A 23,075-nucleotide genomic window follows, 5' to 3' on the forward strand; every position below is an offset into this window, starting at 1 on the left:
GGCGGGCGGACTCCGTTACCCAGAACCGCCCGCCCGCCCGGCGCGGGTGACGCTGCGCGCTCCGATTGGCCGCTGCGGCGAGGGGGCGGGGCGTGCGCACGCGGTAGCAGCTGTCCTGTTGCGACAGAAGGAAAGCGCGGACCGGCCGGTGCGGGCCGGGCCCGGGGCGGGGGCGCGGGGGGAGCGGTCGGGCGGGGAGCGGCCGGGCCCGGCCCGGCTCGGGGCTGCTCGGCGGCGCGGGCAGCCCGGCGGGGCGGGGGCGGGGGGGGGAGCGCCGGGGCGCTCGGGGCCGGGCTCGGCCGGCGCCGCGTGCTCCGGGCCGCGGCGGGCGGGGCGGGGAGCGGAGCTGGGGCGGGGGCGGGGCGGCCCGGGCCGGGCTAACGGCGCCTGTCGCTGCCCCGCCGCAGCCCCCCCGCCCCGCCATGCCCTCCGACCTGGCCAAGAAGAAGGCGGCTAAGAAGAAGGAGGCAGCCAAGGCCCGGCAGCGGCCGCGCCGGGCCCCGGAGGAGAACGGCGATGCCGGGACGGAGCCGCAGGAGGCCCGGCCCCCCGAGGCCAACGGAACGCCGCTGCCAGGTGAGACGCGGCCCCGCCGCCGCCTCGCGTCGGCCCCGCCGGGACGTGTCCGGGCCGCCCTCGCTCAGCCCGGCCGGGGCCTGCGCCGGGACGGGACCCTTAACGCCCGCGGGACGAGCGGGCTGGAGCAGCGGGCGAGCACGGGCTGGGGGCGGCCGGGGCCGCGTCCCGCGGGATGCCCGAGGCCGTCGCTTGGGGCTTGCGGGGTGTCGGCGTTTCCCCGGGCAGCGGGTGCCGTCCCGGGCTCCCGGGGCTTGACGCCCGGGCCTGTTGGCTTCGCGGGGTGTTTCGGGTGTTTCCCGGCTGCGGCGGCCGCGCGGCCGTTGGGTTCTCAGTGTTCCTGCCGGGGCCGCTTCCCCGGGATGCGGCTGTTGGGCAGCAGCCGAGGGCCAGCCCGCCGCCCCGGGAGGGACTTTGCCGGGCGCCGTGCAGCAGCCGGGCTGGGAGCGCAGCCTGCGGGCCCGCCCCGCGTCCGGCCGCTGCCCCGCCCGTGACCCGCTGGCTGCCGGGGCCGGTTGTCCCGCGGGCTCAGCGCGGCGCTGCGAGGCGCACGGGGCGAGGCGGAGGGGCCGCTGTCCCGCGGCCCCGCTGTCCGCCAGCGCCCCACGGCCCCGGGCTCGGTCCCGGTCCGGCGGCGAGGCCCAGCCGGGGCTGCCGGGTTCGAACCCGCGGCCCTGGGCCCGGCCCGACCCGCACCGGCGCCGCCGGCTCCAAGCGGGGACTCGCCGCCCGCCCGGGCCGCGCGGGCCAATCAGCGCGCTCTCCCGTGGCTAATTTGCATACCGCCCGCCGATTGGCTAAGGCGGCGCAGTCGGTGGGGCGGGGCCTCTGGACTCCCGCGCTCCAGCCCCGCGCCGGGCGCGCTGCTGCCGCCGGGGCCGGGCCGGGGCTCCCGGCCGCTCGCTGGGCACCGCTGAGACCCCCCCCGGGGCACCGCTGAGACCCCCCCGGGGCACCGCTGAGACCCCCCCGGGGCACCGCTGAGACCCCTGGGGCAGCTCTGACCCCCCCCGGGGCACCGCTGAGACCCCCCGGGGCACCGCTGAGACCCCCCCCGGGGCACCGCTGAGACCCCCCCCCGGGGCACCGCTGAGACCCCCCGGGGCACCGCTGAGACCCCCCCGGGGCACCGCTGAGACCCCTGGGGCAGCTCTGACCCCCCCCGGGGCACCGCTGAGACCCCCCGGGGCACCGCTGAGACCCCCGGGGCAGCTCTGACCCCCCCCGGGGCACCGCTGAGACCCCCCGGGGCAGCTCTGACCCCCCCCGGGGCACCGCTGAGACCCCCCGGGGCAGCTCTGACCCCCCCCGGGACACCGCTGAGACCCCCTGGGGCAGCTCTAACCCCCCCGGGGCAGCTCTGACCCCCCCCCGGGCACTGCTGAGACCCCCTGGGGCAGCTCTGACCCCCCCCCGGGGCACCGCTGAGACCCCCCGGGGCACCTCTGACCCCCCCCGGGGCACCTCTGACCTCCCTCTCGGGCACCTCTGACCCCCCTGGGGCACCGCTGAGCTCCTCAGTGCCCTGAGAATGGGGCAGAAAGACCCTCCCGCGCTGCAGGAGAGGAATGGGAAGCATGTTAGGGGCATGTCAGCTCCCCAGACCCCAGCAGGGCCCAGCCCGGCCCTGCTGCTGCTCCCCTCCTCTCAGCTTTCCCTTCCTCTCCCCTCAGCCAGCCCCTTCCCTGAGCTCACCAGCCCTGCTGGGTGAGTCCTCTCCCCAGCCCAGCCCTTCCTGCAGCAGGGGGGTTAGTTTGCCCCATGATACCCAGTGAAAAGGCTCCTTGTGCCGGCTGCTCCTTTGGTTCTAATGGTTGTGTCTAATTTGGGGAGGGGGTGGAAGGGCCTGGGGGAAGCTGTGTCTGTGCCTGTGGCCTACTGAAAGGCACCACTCTGATTGGGGTGCATCAAAGACTTTTATCCCCTCTTTCTTTCATGAACACCAGAACCACACTATCCTGATCCAAAAGGCTGTCCCACCTTGGGGGTCTCCTGCTGTGCAGGGTCTGTCTGTCTGTCTGTCTGCACCTTCCTTACCACGAACACTGAGCTGCCATGCAGAGACCTGGCCAGGCTGGGAGCTGGGCAGGGAGAGACCAGCTGGGGTTCAACAACAGCCAGAGGAGAGTCTGGCCCCTGGGAAGGAACAACTGCTGGGATCAGGACAGGCTGGGGGGAGCTGCTGGAGAGGAGCTCTGGGGAGAAGGACCTGGGGGTGCTGGTGGGTGACAGGGTGGCCATGAGCCAGCAGAGTGTCCTGGGGCTGAGAGAGACAATGGGATCCTGGGGGCATCAGGAGGAGTGTGGGCAGCAGGTGACAGGAGGGGATCCTCCCCCTCTGCTCTGCCCTGGCCAGGCCTCAGCAGAAACAGGGGGGTGGGAGCTGTTTCTGGGGGTGCTGGTCCCAGGGCCCCTGTGTTTGCCCCTCAGTAGCCCCCTGCTCTCTCTGCACAGAGGTTGATGCTCTCACCAAGGAGCTGGAGGACTTTGAGCTGAAGAAAGCGGCTGCGCGGGCGGTGACGGGGGTGCTGGCCTCCCACCCCAACAGCACCGACGTGCACATCATCAACCTGTCCCTGACCTTCCACGGGCAGGAGCTGCTGAGCGACACCAAACTGGAGCTGAACTCGGGCCGGCGCTACGGGCTGATCGGCCTGAACGGCATCGGTGAGTCTGGGAGCAGCAGGGACCCCACTGCAGGAGCTGGGCAGCTGCTGCACCGACCCCAGCCTGGGCTGGGCTGGGAGGGACCCCAAGGGTCCCAGAGCTCCAGCCCCCTGCCACAGGCAGGGACACCAACCTCCAGGCCTGGAGCTACACAAGGGTGCCCAGGGCCCCAGCCAACCTGGCCTGGAACACCCCCAGGGACGGGGCACCCACCCCCTCTCTGGGCAGCCCCTTCCAGCCCCTCACCACTCTCTCTGCACAGAACTTCCCCCCAGTCTCTCCTCTCCCCCTTCCCTCCTCCAGCTTCACTCCAGCCCCTTGTCCTGCCAGTCTCTGCCCTTCCCAAGAGCTGATTCCCCTCCTGTTCCTGGGGTCCCCTCAGGGACTGGGAGGCTGCACTGAGGTCCCCCCACAGCCTTCTCTTCTCCAGGCTGACCCAGCCCAGCTCCCTCAGCCTCTCTCCCTAGGGGAGCTGCTCCAGCCCTCTGAGCATCCCCGGGGCTCCTCTGACCCCTCTCCAACAGCCCCACATCTTCCTTGTGTTGGGCCCCAGCTCTGGACACAGTGCAGGAGCCAGAACACAACCTCCTCCTGCCAGCAGCAGTCCCAGCAGTTCCTCCTCCTGAGTGGGGAGACTGGAAATCGCTGTGTCTGTCCAACAGCCTTCTTCCTGCTGCCCATTCTGGCTGCAGCTGGGAAGGGCGGTGGGATCCTGGGCTCCATCAGCAGAGGGGGGGCAGCAGGGACAGGGAGGGGATTGTCCCTCTCTGCTCTGCCCTCCCCAGCTGGAGTTCTGGAGGTTGGTGTCCCTGCCTGTGGCAGGGGGTTGGAGCTCTGGGACCCTTGGGGTCCCTCCCAGCCCAGCCCAGTCTGGGATTCAATGATTTCCACTTGTCTCTGTGGAGAGCTGGGTGAGGTGGGATGTCCTGAGTGGGCAAGCAGCTGCAGGCCCTGGAGAAGGCACTGCTCCCCTGGAGAGGTGCAGGATATGGGGGTGAAAAGAGCCAGGAGGAGTGTCCAGCTGGTTTAACTTCAGGAAAAGCCTTGGGCTCCCCAGTGAGGAGTGAATCAGTGCCCTCTGGGTGAGAAGTCTGGGGTCCTGGCAGCAGATACCAGACCTGGTTCGACCCCAGGAGGAACACAGCAGAGAGTTCCCTAAATCTGGGCTAGGGGACTGCAGCAGCTCCCAAAGAGCTGTCCTGCCCCAGCCCTGTCCCTGGGGCAGTGAGGGCAGCCTGCACAGTGAGGCAGCCACAGGCTCTGCTGTGTCTCTGATTCGTCTGGCCTCTTGGGCAGGACATTCCCAAAGCTTTCCTGGGGCTGGGAAGGTTGGGAATCACTGGGATCTGGCTGCATCCATGTCTGACACTCTATGTCCCTGGGTGCAGCAGTTAACTGGGGGGTGTGTGCACACAGGGAAGTCCATGCTGCTCTCAGCTATTGGGAAGCGAGAGGTGCCCATCCCAGAGCACATCGACATCTACCACCTGACCAGGGAGATGCCCCCCAGCGACAAGACCCCCCTGCAGTGTGTGATGGAGGTGGACACAGAGAGGGCCATGCTGGAGCGGGAGGCGGAACGGCTGGCTCACGAGGACGGTAACGCTGCCCCTGCCCCCCCCAGCTCCTGCCTGGGCTCTTTGGCAGGGTTCTCACACCTTGTGGTGCCTGGTCAGGAGTGACACCCCCAGGGCTCAGTGCTGGGTTCAACATCCTTATCAGTGACCTGGGTGAAGGGATGGGATGTTCCCTCAGCCAGTCTGGGGCTGACACTGAGCTGGGAGGACGTGTGGATCTGCCTGAGGGTGGGGAGGCTCCTCAGAGGGACCTGACCAGGCTGGATCCATGGGCTGAGCCCAAGGGGATGAGGTTCAAGCAGGCCAAGGGCAGAGTCCTGCCCATGGGACACAACAACCCCCTGCAGCTCCAGGCTGGGGAGACTGTCTGGAGAGCTGTCAGGAGAGCAGGACCTGGGGGTGCTGGGTGGCTGCAGGCTGCCCACGAGCCAGCAGTGTGCCCAGGGGCCAGGAAGGCCAAGGGCATCCTGGCTTGTGCCAGCAATAGTGTGGCCAGTGGGGCTGGGGAGGGGGTTGTGCCCCTGGGCTGGGCACTGGGGAGGCTGCAGCTGGAGTGCTGGGTCCAGTTGTGGGCTCCTCAGCACCAGAAGGACAGGGAGGTCCTGGAGCGAGTGCAGAGAAGGGCAACCAGGCTGGGGAAGGGGCTGGAGGGCAAATCCTCTGAGGAGCGGCTGAGGGAGCTGGGGGTGCTGAGCCTGGAGCAGAGGAGGCTGAGGGGAGCCCTTCTCCCCCCTGCCCTGCCCTGCCCTGCCCTGCCCTGCCCTGCCCTGCCCTGGCAGGAGGGTGCAGAGAGGTGGGCGATGGTCTCTGCAGCCAGGGGCCAGGAGCTGGGAGGAGGGGCAATGGGCTCGTTGGAAATCCTGTGGGATTCGCTCTTCTTCGGGTGATCCCAGCAGCTCCTTAAGGAGTGTGTCAGGCTTGGGAGTGGGGGGGCTGAGGGGGGGCTGGGGAGGGTCTGTGGCCCTGCAGCTGACAGACAGGCCCGTTGCAGCCGAGTGTGAGAAGCTGCTGGAGCTGTACGAGCGCCTGGAGGAGCTGGATGCTGACAAGGCGGAGGCGCGCGCCTCGCGCATCCTGCACGGGCTGGGCTTCACCCCAGCCATGCAGAGCAGGAGGCTGCAGGACTTCAGTGGCGGCTGGAGGATGAGGGTGGCCCTGGCCCGGTGAGTGACCGGCTGCCCCCCGCTGCTCTGCAGAGCCCCTGGGCAGCCCCCGGCTGGGGGCTCCGGGCACTCAGCCCCTGCTGTCCCCACCCCTCCAGAGCCCTGTTCATTCGGCCCTTCATGCTGCTGCTGGACGAGCCCACCAACCACCTGGACCTGGACGCCTGCGTCTGGCTGGAGGAGGAGCTCAAAACGTGAGCAGGGGAGGGGGCTGCGAGCAGGGGAGGGGGCTGCGAGCAGGGGAGGGGGCTGCGAGCAGGGGGAGGGGGCTGCGAGCAGGGGGAGGGGGCTGCGAGCAGGGGGAGGGGCTGCGAGCAGGGGGAAGGGGCTGCGAGCAGGGGAGGGGGCTGCGAGCAGGGGGAGGGGGCTGCGAGCAGGGGGAGGGGGCTGCGAGCAGGGGGAGGGGGCTGCGAGCAGGGGAGGGGGCTGCGAGCAGGGGGAGGGGGCTGTGAGCAGGGGAGGGGGCTGCGAGCAAGGGGAGGGGGCTGCGAGCAGGGGGAGGGGGCTGTGAGCAGGGGAGGGGGCTGCGAGCAGGGGGAGGGGGCTGTGAGCAGGGGGAGGGGGCTGCGAGCAGGGGGAGGGGGCTGCGAGCAGGGGAGGGGGCTGCGAGCAGGGGGAGGGTCCTGCCCCCAGGGGGGAGGGGGCTGCCCCCAGGGGGATGGTGCTTTCCTGCTGGAGCATCTTGTCAGCAGAGGCTGCAGGAGGAACTCTGGCTGGTGGCTGGACCGCAGTGCCAGTGACCCCTTCTGGTGCTGCACGTGCCTGCAGAGGGTTCTGGTGTGAGGCTGATGAGTTCCACACAAGCCCCTGTCTCCTTCCCTGGAGAAAGGAGGATGCTGTTTGTGCTCCCTGGGTAAAGCCAGGAGCAGCCCTGGGCTGTGTGAGCTTTCCAGGTCTGGCTCCTTCCAGCTCTTCCTCCTGCACACCTTGCACAGCAGGGTGGTGCCTGGGAGGGTCGGTTTGCTCTTGCTCAGTGAGCTCAGGGGCTGGTTTCAGTTTGCCCTTGTCCTGTTAGCTCAGGGGCTGGGGTTTTGTAAACAAAGCTCAGGCTTTGAGGCAGAAAGCTGAGGAATAGACAAAGCTCAGGGTGTCTGGCTGGAGCCTTGAAAGGACTGTAGAATCCCAGACTGGTCTGGGCTGGGAGGGACCCCAGGGGTCCCAGAGCCCCAACCCCCCTGCCAGGGTTGGGAGGGACCCCGAGGGTCCCAAAGCTCCAACCCCCTGCCACAGGCAGGGACACCAACCTCCAGCCTGGAGCTACACAAGGTTGCCCAGGGCCCCAGCCAACCTGGCCTGGAACACCCCCAGGGACGGGGCACCCACCCCCTCTCTGGGCAGCCCCTTCCAGCCCCTCACCACTCTCTCTGCACAGAACTTCCCCCCAGTCTCTCCTCTCCCCCTTCCCTCCTCCAGCTTCACTCCAGCCCCTTGTCCTGCCAGTCTCTGCCCTTCCCAAGAGCTGATTCCCCTCCTGGTCCTGGGGTCCCCTCAGGGACTGGGGGGCTGCAGTGAGGTGCCCCTGACTGTACTGTGAGAAGGGCTTCCCATTAGCAGAGCTTCCCCCACCACCTTGGCCAATTCCCTCTTCTGCACACTTGCTGCAGGGGGGTCAGATGCTTTGGGAAAGCCACCCCCACCCCTCTGGCTTCAGCCAGTCACTGGGGGGGCACTGGGCTCCTCTCCAACCCCCTCTAGACACAGAACTCTGCACCAGGGGGGAGCAGCGAAGGGGGAGCCCTGTGGGAGGGGTGTGCAGTGGAGCTGAGGCATCAGAACCAAGGAGCAAGACCCCTTCCCCTCCCCAGGGCAGACCCCTTCCCCTCCCCAGGGCAGACCCCTTCCCCTCCCCAGGGCAGACCCCTTCCTCTCCCCAGGGCAGACCCCTTCCCCTCCCCAGGGCAGACCCCTTCCCCTCCCCAGGGCAGACCCCTTCCTCTCCCCAGGGCAGACCCCTTCCCCTCCCCAGGGCAGACCCCTTCCCTTCCCCAGGGCAGACCCCTTCCCCTCCCCAGCTCAGACCCCTTCCCTTCCCCAGCTCAGCCCCTTCCCCAGCTCAGACCCCTTCCCCTCCCCAGCTCAGACCCCTTCCCTTCCCCAGCTCAGACCCCTTCCCTTCCCCAGCTCAGACCCCTTCCCTTCCCCAGCTCAGCCCCTTCCCCAGCTCAGACCCCTTCCCCTCCCCAGCTCAGACCCCTTCCCCTCCCCAGCGCAGACCCCTTCCCTTCCCCAGCTCAGCCCCTTCCCCAGCTCAGCCCCTTCCCCAGCTCAGCCCCTTCCCCAGCGCAGACCCCTTCCCCTCCCCAGGGCAGACCCCTTCCCCTCCCCAGCTCAGCCCCTTCCCCAGCTCAGACCCCTTCCCTTCCCCAGCTCAGCCCCTTCCCCAGCTCAGACCCCTTCCCCAGCTCAGCCCCTTCCCCAGCTCAGCCCCTTCCCCAGCTCAGCCCCTCCCCAGCTCAGCCCCTTCCCCAGCTCAGCCCCTTCCCCAGCTCAGCCCCTTCCCCAGCTCAGCCCCTCCCCAGCTCAGCCCCTTCCCCAGCTCAGCCCTTCCCCAGCTCAGCCCTTCCCCAGCTCAGCCCCTCCCCCGGCTCAGCCCCTTCCCCGGCTCAGCCCCTTCCCCGGCTCAGCCCCTTCCCCGGCTCAGCCCCTTCCCCGGCTCAGCCCTTCCCCAGCTCAGCCCCTTCCCCAGCTCAGCCCCTTCCCCAGCTCAGCCCCTTCCCCAGCTCAGCCCTTCCCCAGCTCAGCCCCTTCCCCAGCTCAGCCCCTTCCCCAGCTCAGCCCCTCCCCAGCTCAGCCCCTCACCACCCCCTCCTTTCCCAGGTTCAAGCGGATCCTGGTGCTGATCTCCCACTCCCAAGACTTCCTGAACGGCGTCTGCACCAACATCATCCACATGCACAACCGCAAGCTGAAGTACTACACCGTGAGTACAGGCTGCCCCTGAGCCCCTGCCAGCACCACAGGAGCTGAGCTGAGCCACCTGCCTGAGGCTCTCCGCTCCCCTCCCGCCCCCAGGGCAACTACGACCAGTACGTGAAGACCCGGCTGGAGCTGGAGGAGAACCAGATGAAGCGATTCCACTGGGAGCAAGACCAGATTGCCCACATGAAGGTACCTGCCTGAGCTGCCCCAGCTTCTCCCTCCCCATGCAGGGGGCACCCTGGCCCCAGCCCGCTGACTCCCTGCTCGTTGCAGAACTACATCGCGCGGTTCGGGCACGGCAGCGCCAAGCTGGCCAGGCAAGCCCAGAGCAAGGAGAAGACCCTGCAGAAGATGATGGCCTCTGGCTTGACAGAGAGAGTCGTGAATGATAAGGTAGGATGGGGTGAGAGGAGCCCCGGGGATGCTCAGGGGGCTGGAGCAGCTCCCCATGGAGAGAGGCTGAGGGAGCTGGGCTGGGTCAGCCTGGAGAAGAGAAGGCTGTGGGGGGACCTCACTGCAGCCTCCCAGTCCCTGAAGGGACCCCAGGAACAGGAGGGGAATCAGCTCCTGGGAAGGGCAGAGACTGGCAGGACAAGGGGCTGGAGTGAAGCTGGAGGAGGGAAGGGGGAGAGGAGAGACTGGGGGGAAGTTCTGTGCAGGGAGAGTGGTGAGGGGCTGGAAGGGGCTGCCCAGAGAGGGGGTGGGTGCCCCGTCCCTGGGGGTGTTCCAGGCCAGGTTGGCTGGGGCCCTGGGCACCCTTGTGTAGCTCCAGGCCTGGAGGTTGGTGTCCCTGCCTGTGGCAGGGGGTTGGAGCTCTGGGACCCTTGGGGTCCCTCCCAGCCCAGCCCAGGCTGGGATGCTGTGGGGCTGCATCTAGAGATCAGCATTGGAAACGTGGGTGAGAGAAGTGGAATGATCTTTAGCTGGCAGCAGGAGTGGCTGCCACACCTGGCAGCAAGGACCTTACATCCTTCCTCATGCCAAGGATGAGGATGATGAAGAGTGGAAAGAGGAGTGACGACTTTGCAGGGCAGAGAAGGGGATTTGTCACCTCAGTGAGGCTGGTTTGTGTACACAGAAGTCAGAGATGTGTGTCTGGGGGTGGGGGAGGATGCTCAGAGCCATCCCTGTGTGCTTGAAGGGGAAAGAAACTCCTGAGCCAGCAGATGAGCTTGCAAGGAGTTAATCAGAATAAAGCAGTGAGTGTGTTGCTAGAGGGACTCCTAACAGCCCAGTCTGGTGCCCTGGTCTGCAGAGGCTGTTGGAGTGAGGCAGAGGCTGTTAGACTGAGGCACAGGGGTGTTTGTAGCACAGCCCTGGTCTGTCCTGGCTCTGGGGTGCCTTAACAAGGGAACTTTCTCTCTCAACAGACTTTGTCGTTCTACTTCCCACCCTGTGGAAAGATCCCCCCTCCTGTCATCATGGTGCAGAACGTCAGCTTCAGATACACCAAGGATGGGGTGAGGCTGGGCAGAGTGCCTGTGTGCTATGCTGATTCTCTGGGGGCTGCCCCTGCCCGGGTTGGGGGGCTGAGGCTGTTGGCTGAGCTTCCAGATCCAGCTGCAGGGGATCACCCTGCTCTTGGCAGTGTGAGTGCCCAGTCTGCTGGGATCAGAGCAGTCCTGGGCAGCAGGGGAAAGGCACAGCATGTGTGGTGCTGGTTGTGCTTTGCAGCCATGGATCTACAACAACCTGGAGTTTGGGATTGACCTGGACACACGTGTGGCTCTGGTTGGGCCCAACGGGGCTGGAAAGTCGACGCTGCTGAAGCTGCTGACAGGAGAGGTACGTTCCCTGCCTCGCCTGCTCTGCTCTGCACCTTGATTCCTGGGGGAGTCTCCAGCTCTTCTCTTCTTTCTGTGGACCTTTATTCTTGGGGGAGTCTCCAGTGAAGCTGCTCTTGCTTCCCAGAGCACCCAATCCTTGGCAATCCTGGGGTCTCCCTGCAGTGTAGGGTTCTTTTCTCTCCTCTTTCCTGCTCAAGCTGCCTCCTGTGCCAGAGCAGCCTGGCTGGGCTCTGTGTGTCTGGTGTACAGCAAAGGGGATCAGGCCCAGCCAACAGGGGTTTACAAAAGGGAGATCCTGCCAACCCCCCCATCACCTTCTGTGACACGGTGACCTGCTGAGAGGGCGAGGGGGGGGCTGGGGATGTGTCTGCCTGGACTCCATAAAGCCTTTGACACTGTTCCTCACAGGGTTCTGACTGGGGAACTGGCTGCACTGGGCTGGACTGGGGGACCCTCAGCTGGGTTAAAAACTGGCTGGGTGGGGGTCCCAAAGGGGGAATGGAGCCAAATCCAGCTGGAGGCCGGTCAGGAGTGGCACCCCCAGGGCTCAGTGCTGGGACCAGCTCTGTTCAGCATCTTTATCAGTGACCTGGGTGAAGGGATGGGATGTTCCCTCAGCCAGTCTGGGGCTGACACTGAGCTGGGAGGACGTGTGGATCTGCCTGAGGGTGGGGAGGCTCCTCAGAGGGACCTGACCAGGCTGGAGCCATGGGCTGAGCCCAAGGGGATGAGGTTCAAGCAGGCCAAGGGCAGAGTCCTGCCCATGGGACACAACAACCCCCTGCAGCTCCAGGCTGGGGAGACTGTCTGGAGAGCTGTCAGGCAGAGCAGGACCTGGGGGTGCTGGGTGGCTGCAGGCTGCCCACGAGCCAGCAGTGTGCCCAGGGGCCAGGAAGGCCAAGGGCAGCCTGGCTTGTGCCAGCAATAGTGTGGCCAGTGGGGCTGGGGAGGGGATTGTGCCCCTGGGCTGGGCACTGGGGAGGCTGCAGCTGGAGTGCTGGGTCCAGTTGTGGGCTCCTCAGCACCAGAAGGACAGGGAGGTCCTGGAGCGAGTGCAGAGAAGGGCAACCAGGCTGGGGAAGGGGCTGGAGGGCAAATCCTCTGAGGAGCGGCTGAGGGAGCTGGGGGTGCTGAGCCTGGAGCAGAGGAGGCTGAGGGGAGCCCTTCTCCCCCCTGCCCTGCCCTGCCCTGCCCTGCCCTGGCAGGAGGGTGCAGAGAGGTGGGCGATGGTCTCTGCAGCCAGGGGCCAGGAGCTGGGAGGAGGGGCAATGGGCTCAAGCTGCCCCAGGGCAGGGTCAGCTCAGCTGGGAGGGCAAAGTTCTTCCCTGGCAGAGTTGTGGGGCTGTGGCACAGGCTGCCCAGGGAGGGGCTGAGTCCCCAGCCCTGGGGGTGTTGAACAGAGGGGAGATGAGGTGCTCAGGGAGCTGGGGCAGCTCAGGATGGGGATGGTTGGACTGGATGGGCTCAAAGGGCTCTTCCAGCCCTGTGAAAGGGGGGTTCCCTGAAGGGCTCCCTGCTGAAGCTCCTGTCTCTTCCTTTCCCAGCTGCTGCCCACAGACGGGATGATTCGCAAACACTCGCACGTGAAGATCGGTAGATACCACCAGGTACCTCCCACAGCAGCCCCAGGGATGGGAGATGCTGAGGGAAACCCTCCCAGGAGTGACAAATCTGCAAATCTTGCTTCTCTATTTCTGCTCCTCAGCCCCCCCATCCTCTCCCTGCTGCCCTTGTGAGCCTGGAGATGGGGAAAGGATCCCTTCCCATGGCTGACTGGGCTCTGAGGAGGGGCTGGCTGTGGTCCCCTCTGGCTCTTGCCTGTTCATGGGAGGGATGGTTCCCTTGTGCTGGGTGCTGGGCAGCCCTGCTGCTCTGAAACAGTCTCCTTCCCCAGCAGCTCACCACAGTGCCTGTGCTGTGAGTGGGGTGCTTGGCTCCCCTGTTCAGCTGGTTCCAGAGGGGTGTAAAGGGGGGGATGTACTTTTGGCCATGCAGTGAGTGTCCTGCTGAGCCTGGAGCTGACTCCTCTTCTCCATCAGCACCTGCAAGAGCAGCTGGACTTAGACCTCTCCCCCCTGGAGTACATGCTGAAGTGCTACCCAGAGATCAAGGAGAAGGAGGAGATGAGGAAGATCATTGGCAGATACGGCCTGACAGGGAAGCAGCAGGTGGGTGTGAGCTCCTGGGGTGCCTTTGCTATTAGGGGGGAAAACCCCCTCCTGGCTCTGAGGGAGTTCCCTTGGGATGGGTGAACCCCCAGCATCCAGGTGAAGTCGCAGCACTGGGCTAGACTGGAGCACACTGGAACTGGAACTGGGACCAGGCTGCTCCTCTCTTCTTTCTGAGGTGAATTCCAGGCAGAAATGCTTGAAGACATCCTCAGCTGGGAGCTGGGACCACTGGGCTCCAGCAAGAGGGGTGGGATCACCTCTGGTGCTCCAACATGAGCCAGCAGAGGCTCCTGCAGCTGGGAAGGGCGATGGGATCCTGGGCTCCATCAGCAGAGGGGGGGCAGCAGGGACAGGGAGGGGATTGTCCCTCTCTGCTCTGCCCTCCCCAGCTGAGTCCTGTGTCCAGAATGGGGCCCAACACAAGGAAGATGGGGGGCTGTTGGAGAGGGGTCAGAGGAGCCACGGGGATGCTCAAGGGGCTGCAGCCCCAGAAGGGCCCCCCAGAGCCCATGGGGTCCCACCCCTGCCCAAGCAGGGTCCCCAGGACAGGGGCTGGAATCTCTCCAGACAAGGAGACTCCATACCCCCTGGGCAGCCTGTCCCAGGGCTCCCTCACCCTCACCACCAAGAAGTTCTTCCCCACATTGGGGGGAACTCCCTGGGCTCCAACTTGAGCCCATCGCCCCTTGTCCTGTCCCCACAGACACTGAGCAGAGGCTGCCCATGGCCCCCTGGCTCCCACCCTTCAGCTCTTGATCCCCAGTGATCAGATCCCCTCTCAGGCTCTTCTCTGCAGGCTGAACAGCCCCAGCTCCCTCAGCCTTTCCTCCCAGGGGAGATGCTCCAGCCCCTTCAGCATCTCTGTCCCTCCTCTGGCCTCTCTCCAGGAGACCCCTGGAGAGGATCATAACATAAGCTGGGTCTTGCTGTGGATGCTTCTTTCTTCAGAAGCTCCTGGACTCCCCTTGTTCTGGTGCAAGAAGCTTTGATTGGGGTCTCAGGGTGCCTGAACTTTGTCCTGTTGTGCCAGGGAGCTGCTGGAAAGGTGTGTTCAGTGCCCAGGGCGTCAGGCAGCTCTGCAGGGAGCCTGAGGCTGTGTGTGTTTGGCAGGTGAGCCCCATCAGGAACCTGTCTGACGGGCAGAAGTGCCGCGTGTGCTTCGCCTGGCTGGCCTGGCAGAACCCCCACATGCTCTTCCTGGACGAGCCCACCAACCACCTGGACATCGAGACCATCGACGCCCTGGCTGACGCCATCAACGAGTTCGAGGGGGGGATGATGCTGGTCAGCCACGACTTCAGGCTCATCCAGCAGGTGAGAGGGGGCAGGGGCGTGGGCAGAGCCCCTCCCTGGCGCTGCAGGGGTCAGAACAAGGTGTCTCAGCCCAGCAGGACTCGCCAGTGAAGACATCACAGGGTGGGTGGGATGCCCTTCCCATCGCTGGTCACTGGGCTACCCAGGGAAACAGCCAACAACACCCTGGGAGGGAGGAGGGAGCTGGGTGGGAATCCCAGCACACTGAGGGGCCTCAGCTGCACCTTCCTGAACTCAGGCTGGAGTTGTTCTGGCACGTTCTGTGCTTGGTCTGCACAGGCAGAGCTCCTGGTGTCACCTCCACACCAGCATCAGGTGCTGGTTACCAGCTTCACCCCCAGCCTTGGGCGTTCGTTCCATTCCCAGGGAGTGATGTCCAGGTCACTCAGGTTCAGAACTACAGGTTGTACTGATCTGCCCAGCTTCAGGGTCAGCCCAGATGAAGAACTACCCCCTTCTCCCCCAGTTTGACAGGACAGCCCTTCCTTTGCTCCATGAACAGACACACACTGAGGGGACAAGCAGCTGGGGCTCTAAAATCTCCTGTAGACCCAGCAGGAGAGGCCAGGGGAGGGGTTTCCCAGGGGGGGGTTCTCTCTGGCAGTTACATCCAAGCAGTTCAGGTGAAGAAGTGCTGGTCCTGCTGAACCTGAGGTTCAGTCCAGGTGAAGAACAGCTCCCTTCCCCCTGTTGGGCAGGAGATAAGAGTGTGGAGGTTATTCAGCTCTTCTCACCAGGCTGCAGGCTGTGGGCTGTACACAGAGCTGTGCTGGACACCCTGCCCTGCCTGTGGGCTGTACAGAGAGCTGTGCTGGACACCCTGCTCTGCCTGTGCAGGCTGTGGGCTGTACAGAGAGCTGTGCTGGACCCTCAGCTCCCCCTGTGCAGGCTGTGGGCTGTACAGAGAGCTGTGCTGGACCCCCTGCTCTGCCTGTGCAGGCTGTGGGCTGTACAGAGAGCTGTGCTGCACCCTCAGCTCCCCCTGTGCTTCTTGCAGGTGGCCCAGGAGATCTGGGTGTGTGAGAAGCAGACCATCACCAAGTGGCAGGGCGACATCCTCGCCTACAAGGAGCACCTCAAGTCCAAGCTGGTGGACGAGGATCTGCAGCTCACCAGGAAGACCCACAGCGCCTGAGCCGCCCGGACTCTGCTGCTCCCCTGTGGCCGCCGGGTGCTGCTCCCGCTCCTCCTGCCTCTGGCCAGACCTCCTCTCCCGCCCCGGCTGCCCGGGGCAGCTGCTGCCCTGCCGAGGCGATGCCCCATCCCGGCCAGACCGCGGGGCTGGGGTCGCAGCAGCTGGGGGGTGTCTGGGCTGCAGCCCTGCAGAGACCCCAGCCCAGCTTCTCCTGCCTCTCCCTCCCCGAGTTCTGCTTCAGTTTAGACCCTTCACTTCCAGCTCCTCTGGCCTTGGTTTGGTTTTAACTCTTATTTAACAGTGTAATTAACAGATCTGCCTGAGAAGCCAACAGTCAATAAAGAGGGAAGAACAAGAGCAGCTGCTGTGGTTACTGGGCTGTGCTGGGCTGGGGGGTCTCCAGTGCTGCCCAGGTTATGAGCAGAGCTCGTGGGACACAGAGTGGGGAATGCTGAGCTCTGGGAGCGCAGAGGGGGGAGTGGGATGCTCAGGGCTGGGGCTGGGCTGGGTTTCCCGGCAGGGACAGAAGGGGGAGCAAGCCACCGCGCTTGTTCTGGACTGTGAGCTGGTCCTCGCAGGTTGTGCTCAGAAAGAACAGGCAACTCGAGTTGGTGTCACATGGATTTTTGTTGTTAACCACGTTTTTAGGAAGCTTGGTGTGTGAATCTCACCCTGTGCCACAGAACCTTGGCTAAAATAAATCACAGACTCATCCTCGAGGCTGGAAAAGACCTTTAAGATCAGGTCCAACTCTCAGCCCTCCACCACCATGTCTAAACCCTCTCCTGAAGCACCACAGCGACCCACTGTTTGAACAGCCTCCCAGACAACTCCACCACCTCCCTGGGCAGCCTGTGCCAATGCTTCACCCCTCTTTTGGGGGAGAACCTTCCTGACAGCCAGTCTGAACCTCCCCTGGCACAACCTGAACCCACTCCCTCTCCTGGCACCGGTTATTAGGGAGAAGAGGCCAATTAATGAACATACAACAGAGGATGTTTGGGGTATTTTAGAAACAATCCAAAGGCATTAAAGAGTCCAGGCTCCCAGCAGCTTCCTGCTGGGCTGGGTTGTTGCAGCTCAGGCTTTTCTGGACGTGCACCAGAATGATACCAGGTAAGTGATGAGACTTGGACCTCGGCTGCTGGGAAGGGTGAGTCTCCCTTGCAGCCTGAAGGTGTGTTTGGCCCCAACACAGCCAGAAAGGGCAGGTCCTGCCTCAGGGGCAGGTCCTGCCTCAGGGGCAGGTCCCTCCTTTTCTAGGGAACCCTCCTCATAGTTCCCTAGGGATTTTCCTCAGCTCCACACGCTTTCAATTATGAACATGCTAAAGGTCCAGCAAACGCTCCCAAACCAAAGGAGCCAGGACTGGAAGACCTAGCTGGCCTGAAAGCCCCCCAGGGGGCCCACAAGCAGCCCCTGGCAGGCTGGGGGTCAGGCCTTTCCTGGTGCAGGGAACCCTCCTCATAGTTCCCGGGTTTGGGAATGTGGGATCCCCTTGGCCTGGTGCTGAGTCGATCCACGTGCTGCAAAACAGCACAAGGATGAGCTGGGCCCAGCCCAGCTTCCAGAACAAACAGCCTCCAACTCCTGCCATGGAGGGAACGGCCCAAACCTGGGACTGGCTGTACTGAGAAAGGCAGAGCCTCTGTAAAACGGCTGCCAGCGCCCAGCCTGGGGGGACCAGACCCATCCCTGCCCACCAAGGGGATCCTGGGGGCATCAGGAGGAGTGTGGGCAGCAGGTGACAGGAGGGGATCCTCCCCCTCTGCTCTGCCCTGGCCAGGCCCCAGCTGGAGGCACACGAAGCACTCACCTGCTTCAGCACCTTGTAGCTGTAGACTGAGCAGGTCTCCTTTCTTTTCTGCTTCCTCTTGGGCTTCCCATCCCCAGGGCTGGGGCTGTGCCCACACCTCCTCCCAGCCTCCGCGCTCATCCCAGCCCCGGGCAGAACAGGCAGCAGGGGCTGTGAGGATGGTTACACAGCAGAGGCAGCAGGACCTCACCTGCCTCAGGAGCAGCCCCGGGAGCAGCACCCACACTCATCTGCTGCTGATGGCCCTGGGAAGGGCTTGGGAGCCACTGGTCCAGTTAAACCTCCAGACCTGGGAGAAAGGTTTGGGTGCTGGGCACTGGGGAGGCTGCAGCTGGAGTGCTGGGTCCAGTTGTGGGCTCCTCAGCACCAGAAGGACAGGGAGGTCCTGGAGCGAGTGCAGAGAAGGGCAACCAGGCTGGGGAAGGGGCTGGAGGGCAAATCCTCTGAGGAGTGGCTGAGGGAGCTGGGGGTGCTGAGCCTGGAGCAGAGGAGGCTGAGGGGAGCCCTTCTCCCCCCTGCCCTGCCCTGCCCTGCCCTGCCCTGGCAGGAGGGTGCAGAGAGGTGGGCGATGGTCTCTGCAGCCAGGGGCCAGGAGCTGGGAGGAGGGGCAATGGGCTCAAGCTGCCCCAGGGCAGGGTCAGCTCAGCTGGGAGGGCAAAGTTCTTCCCTGGCAGAGTTGTGGGGCTGTGGCACAGGCTGCCCAGGGAGGGGCTGAGTCCCCAGCCCTGGGGTGTTTAACAGAGGGGAGATGAGGTGCTCAGGGAGCTGGGGCAGCTCAGGATGGGAACAGTTGGACTGGATGGGCTCAAAGGGCTTTTCCAGCCCTGTGACTCTGACTCTGGCCGTTCCATCCCCGTCCCGGCTGCGCTCGGCTCTCCCCAGCCTGGGGATGCGCAGCCGGGGCGCGCTGGGGGCTCGGGGTGCAGTTCTGCCGCTGCCCTGGAGAGGGGGGTCTCGGCCCGTCTGCGGGTGACGCTGCCGGGCGGGCCGGGCCGAGGGGCGGGAGCGGCTGGGGGAGCCCGAAAGCCGCGGGGCTTCGGTACTGGCGGCGCCTCATTCCCCGGTGCTGCGGTTTATGCATCTCGCTTCGTGTCTGCCCCGGGCACCCCGCTTCCCACACCCCTCCCTGAAGGATGGAGCTGGTGCCTGGGCTCGGATCCCTGTAAATCACCCCTGTGCCTCCCCACAGCAGCCTGCAGCGCGGGTCCCAGACTCACGGGGGTTGGCAGGGCCCCCAGAGCCCAGGGGGTCCCACCCCTGCCCAAGCAGGGTCCCCAGGACAGGGGCTGGGATCTCTCCAGACAAGGAGACTCCACACCCCCTGGGCAGCCTGGCCCAGGGCTCCCTCACCCTCACCAGCAAGAAGTTCTTCCCCACATTGGGGGGAACTCCCTGGGCTCCAACTTGAGCCCATCGCCCCTTGTCCTGTCCCCACAGACACTGAGCAGAGGCTGCCCATGGCCCCTGGCTCCCACCCTTCAGCTCTTGATCCCCAGTGATCAGATCCCCTCTCAGGCTCTTCTCTCCAGGCTGAACAGCCCCAGCTCCCTCAGCCTTTCCTCCCAGGGGAGATGCTCCAGCCCTTCAGCATCTCTGTCCCTCCTCTGGACTCTCCAGGAGATCCCTGGCTGGTTGATCCCAGGGAGCCCAGACCTGGGTGCATCCAGCCTGGGAGGCAGGAGGAGGTGGTTGCTCTGGGAGGGGTGAGCTCTGTGCTGAACCTGCCCAGGTTCTCTCTCCTGTGTTTCCCATGCCAGGGTGGGTTCATCTGTCACTGGGCAGGAGCTGTGATGCTTGTGTCCCTGCAGGACAAGGGGCTGGAGTGGAGCTGGAGGAGGGAAGGGGGAGAGGAGAGACTGGGGGGAAGTTCTGTGCAGAGAGAGTGGGGAGGGGCTGGAAGGGGCTGCCCTTGGGGTTCCTCCCAGCCCAGCCCAGGCTGGGAGTCAGTGATGCTCCGGATGGGACTGGTGGCTCCCTGCCCTGTTTGCACACCGATGCTCTGGTCGCTCAGCTGAGCTCTGGGTGAGGCTGCTCTGGGAGGAGGGGACAGGCTGTGCCAGCCAGCAGAGACTCACAAGGTCACTGTAAGCATCGAGGTTACAGTGAGGAGCAAATCTGAACTCAGAGCCTGTGCAGGCATCTCCTGGAGTGTCTGGGGGCTGCCTTCTCTGTGTGAGTCTCTTTTCTAGGTCGTGCAGGTCTGCAGTGAGTTCTGAGTGCTGAACACAGCAGTGCTGCCCCGTTGTGTGTCCCTGGCCCCCGGTCTGTGGTCACCTGGTTTGTTCTCACCATGGGCTGGAGGCAGCCCTGCTTTTCCCCTTTGCCTTGCCCCCCTCTTCAGACCCCTCAGAGGGCACCACTGTGTGACAAACTGAACCAAGCTGTTCCTGAAAGCACCAGCAGTGCCCTGTGTCTGCTGTGCTCCTTTCTGAAGGGGGACAGTGACTTCAGAGCACGGGCACGTCCCTCTCAGGGCTGGGGGCCACGGAGCAGAGGCCGGCCGTGCTGTGTGATGAGCAGCACAGGTCTGAGACAGCGCTTTGGAGGCTGGTACCTGTGTGTGTGGCTGTCCCTGTCCCCCAGCAGCAGTGCTGCCAGGTGGCTGCTCCGGTGCATCATTGGACACGGTTCCAAACGGCCCAAGCAGGGAGGGTTCAGCACGCAGAGGAAAATGAGCTGTGATGGATGGCTCTGGTGATGCCAACGCTCTTCAGATAGGAACCTCTGAAGTGCAGCCAGGGTTCCAGTGAGGGGCTCTCAGCCTCTCTGCTCAGCTGCTGCTGGGTGGGGATGGTGCTGGTGTGTGTCCCTCCCCTTCCCTGGTTTGAGATGGGTCACTGTCTCTGTGTCTGCACCTCCTGGCAGCCCAGAATCCCTCTGTGGAGAAGGGAGGTGAGTGGTGATCAAAGGGCAGACAGATGCTCCCTGTGAGCACATCTCTTGCTGCCCAAGGCTCTGTTACCCCTGGTGCTGCCAGCACTGAGGTGGGACTGAGGGGAGGGGGTGTCCTGGGAGCTGTTCTCCATCTGTGTTCTCCTCAGCCAGGACTGGTGCCAATAGAGACCAAATAAGATGAACTTAATGCTCTGGAGTGCTGCATGTAGCCAACAGTGCTGCTGCTTCCTTCACCTGCCCTGCTCAGCACTGCAGCAGGGGAGGTGTTAACGAGCTAATTAATGAAAAACTAAGTCTTACTTGATCTCTGTAACTTCCAGACCCACATAACCATGGGGGCTGGAAGGCATCTGGCTTCTGGTGCTGTGTGTGACCCTGAGTTACCCGCTGCCCAACATGGGGGGAGACCAGAGGACCGGCTGTCGGGTGAGATGCTTCCCAATACCTGTGTTGGAGCTGCAGCCAAGGACACGAGGGCCCCAGGGACTGGCTCGCTGTGTCCCCAGTGCTGAGAGATGGGACAGGGCAGAGTGCTCCTCTGGGGCCTGGGGACAGAGATGGGATGGGGACAAAAAGCCTGTTCTCATGTAAGAGTGTGGGCAGCAGGTGACAGGAGGGGATCCTCCCCCTCTGCTCTGCCCTGCTCAGGCCCCACTGGAGTGTTGTGTCCAGCTCTGGGCTCCCTGGGATCAACCAGCCAGGGATCTGCTGGAGAGAGTCCAGAGGAGGGACAGAGATGCTGAAGGGGCTGGAGCATCTCCCCTGGGAGGAAAGGCTGAGGGAGCTGGGGCTGTTCAGCCTGCAGAGAAGAGCCTGAGAGGGGATCTGATCACTGGTTCTCAAGAGCTGAAGGGTGGGACCCAGGGGCCATGGGCAGCCTCTGCTCAGGGTCTGTGGGGACAGGACAAGGGGCGATGGGCTCAAGTTGGAGCCCAGGGAGTTCCCCCCAATGTGGGGAAGAACTTCTTGCTGGTGAGGGTGAGGGAGCCCTGGGACAGGCTGCCCAGGGGGTGTGGAGTCTCCTTGTCTGGAGAGATCCCAGCCCCTGTCCTGGGGACCCTGCTTGGGCAGGGGTGGGACCCCATGGGCTCTGGGGTCCCTTCCCACCCCTGTGAGTCTGTGATCGAGGTGGCCCCGTGCAGTTACCTCCTAGCACCCTGCATGGTCTCCAAGAGGGAGGAAGGCGCTTCCCTGCGGCCCCAGGCAGGGTGTGGGGCTGGGGAAGGGGGTGACGGGGCAGGGAGGCCCCGTGAGGCCCCATGAGGCCCCATGAGGCCCCATGAGGCCTGGCTGCTGCAGGCCACACGCCGCTTTCCCATTAGCGAGTGTTTAGTTCAGCGTTTTAAATAATTGTGTCCTCGGAATGATATTTAAAATCCATTTGGGAGGCAATGAGGCGGGAAAGTGCCTGTGCCATTGTGATGACGCTGCGCAGGCCGCGCACACGCACATTACAAGCTCGTTACGGGCTCGTTCCCACCGGGCCGCTGGCTCCCCACACAGCCCCTCTCCCAGGCGCCTAATGGCTCTTCCCCACCACGGCTGCTCCTGCCTGGCACCGGGGACACGTTCTCCTGAGCAGGCAGGCCTGGTGTCTGGAGCACAAGGAGCCAGGGCCATGGCCGTGGCGGCTGGGGGATGCGTGGGGCATGTGTGGTGATGGGACTGTCAGAGGGTCCCAGAATCCCTGGCTGGTCGGGGCTGGGAGGGACCCTGAGGGTCCCAGAGCTCCAACCTACAGTGGAGCTCCTCATCCTTGGCGTGAGGAAGGTCCTTGCTGCCAGGTGTGGCAGCCGCTCCCGCTGCCAGCTAAAGATCATTCCTCTTCTCTCACCTGTGTTTCCAATGCTGGTCTCTAGATGCAGCCCCACAGCATCCCAGACTGGTCTGGGTTGGGAGGGACCCCAAGGGTCCCAGAGCCCCAACCCCCTGCCACAGGCAGGGACACCAACCTCCAGCCTGGAGCTACACAAGGGTGCCCAGGGCCCCAGCCAACCTGGCCTGGAACACCCCCAGGGACGGGGCACCCACCCCCTCTCTGGGCAGCCCCTTCCAGCCCCTCACCACTCTCTCTGCACAGAACTTCCCCCCAGTCTCTCCTCTCCCCCTTCCCTCCTCCAGCTTCACTCCAGCCCCCTGTCCTTCCACTCTCTGCCCTTTTAACAAGCCCACTCCCCTCCCTGATTCCTCCTATCCTGTGCAACACCGAAGCCTCATGTGGTAGTACAGGGCTCCAGGTGCCACTTTGTCCTTGTCCTGTTGGCCTTGTGGACATCAGCCCTGTTGGGTCTTCTCCAAGCAACAGGAGATGGGGCAATGGGCTCAAGCTGCCCCAGGGCAGGGTCAGCTTAGCTGGGAGGGCAAAGTTCTTCCCTGGCAGAGTTGTGGGGCTGTGGCACAGGCTGCCCAGGGAGGGGCTGAGTCCCCAGCCCTGGGGGTGTTGAACAGAGGGGAGATGAGGTGCTCAGGGAGCTGGGTCAGCTCAGGATGGGAGTGGTTGGACTGGATGGGCTCAAAGGGCTTTTCCAGCCCTGTGACTCTGTGATACTCCCCCTGTCCTCTTCTTCCTGATGGGGTCCAGCCCCTTCTAGCCAGGGTGGTTTTGCTTGGTGCCTCCTCACCATCAAGCCCCCAGGTGCAGCTGAGGGCACACTGGGTTCTGATATCCATGCCCGTGGCTCTCTGACCTTGTTGGCTGCTGTCCTGGGTGGGAAATGGCTCTGGAAAGCAGAAGCACAGCTGGAAAAAGGGGCAGTAGCTCTCAAATCAGAGGAGGCAGGAAGAGTATGGAACATGGGACCTACCTGTGGCTGAGGCATTGTGTTCTCAGAAGGGGGATTTGTTCCCCCTGACCTGCCCCAGGACTCTGGATTCCCAGTGCTCTTGGCAAACAGGTGGTGGGATGGTCTCAGGATGGAGGAGTTGGGTCCCACTGCCTTTTGCTGGAGGGGTGCTAATGTGATCTGGGGCAAGCAGTTGCTTTGCCTGGATGTGCTGCCTTATCCACGTTCCTGCCAGCGATTAAGGAGCATTCTGCAGGCACTGCTGAGCACAA

At 64.4% G+C, this 23,075-nt stretch overlaps 1 protein-coding gene across 1 annotated transcript; it reads left to right on the top strand.

Annotated features, from left to right (window-relative positions):
* The first annotated feature begins 113 nt into the window (after positions 1–113).
* Positions 114–15,658, top strand: LOC311188658 (ATP-binding cassette sub-family F member 2). Its single transcript, XM_084260121.1, has 15 exons — positions 114–148; positions 408–576; positions 3,031–3,243; positions 4,660–4,842; positions 5,812–5,983; positions 6,082–6,177; positions 8,801–8,903; positions 8,996–9,091; positions 9,176–9,295; positions 10,273–10,362; positions 10,577–10,687; positions 12,234–12,296; positions 12,729–12,857; positions 13,971–14,174; positions 15,172–15,658. The coding sequence occupies exons 2-15, from the start codon at positions 423–425 to the stop codon at positions 15,307–15,309; spliced, it is 1,872 nt and encodes a 623-aa protein (XP_084116247.1). The 5' UTR covers positions 114–148; positions 408–422; the 3' UTR covers positions 15,310–15,658.
* The last annotated feature ends 7,417 nt before the right edge of the window (positions 15,659–23,075 follow it).

Source organism: Gallinula chloropus (genome assembly GCF_964237585.1).
Source record: "Gallinula chloropus genome assembly, chromosome: 2".
Taxonomy (NCBI): Eukaryota; Metazoa; Chordata; class Aves; order Gruiformes; family Rallidae; genus Gallinula; species Gallinula chloropus.

Coding starts and splice junctions, on each gene's coding strand:
- LOC311188658 (XM_084260121.1), top strand. CDS start 423: ATGCCCTCCGACCTGGCCAAGAAGAAGGCGGCTAAGAAGAAGGAGGCA. Junction 3,244..4,659: donor GATCGGCCTGAACGGCATCG/GTGAGTCTGGGA, acceptor GTGTGCACACAG/GGAAGTCCATGCTGCTCTCA. Junction 12,297..12,728: donor AGATCGGTAGATACCACCAG/GTACCTCCCACA, acceptor CTTCTCCATCAG/CACCTGCAAGAGCAGCTGGA.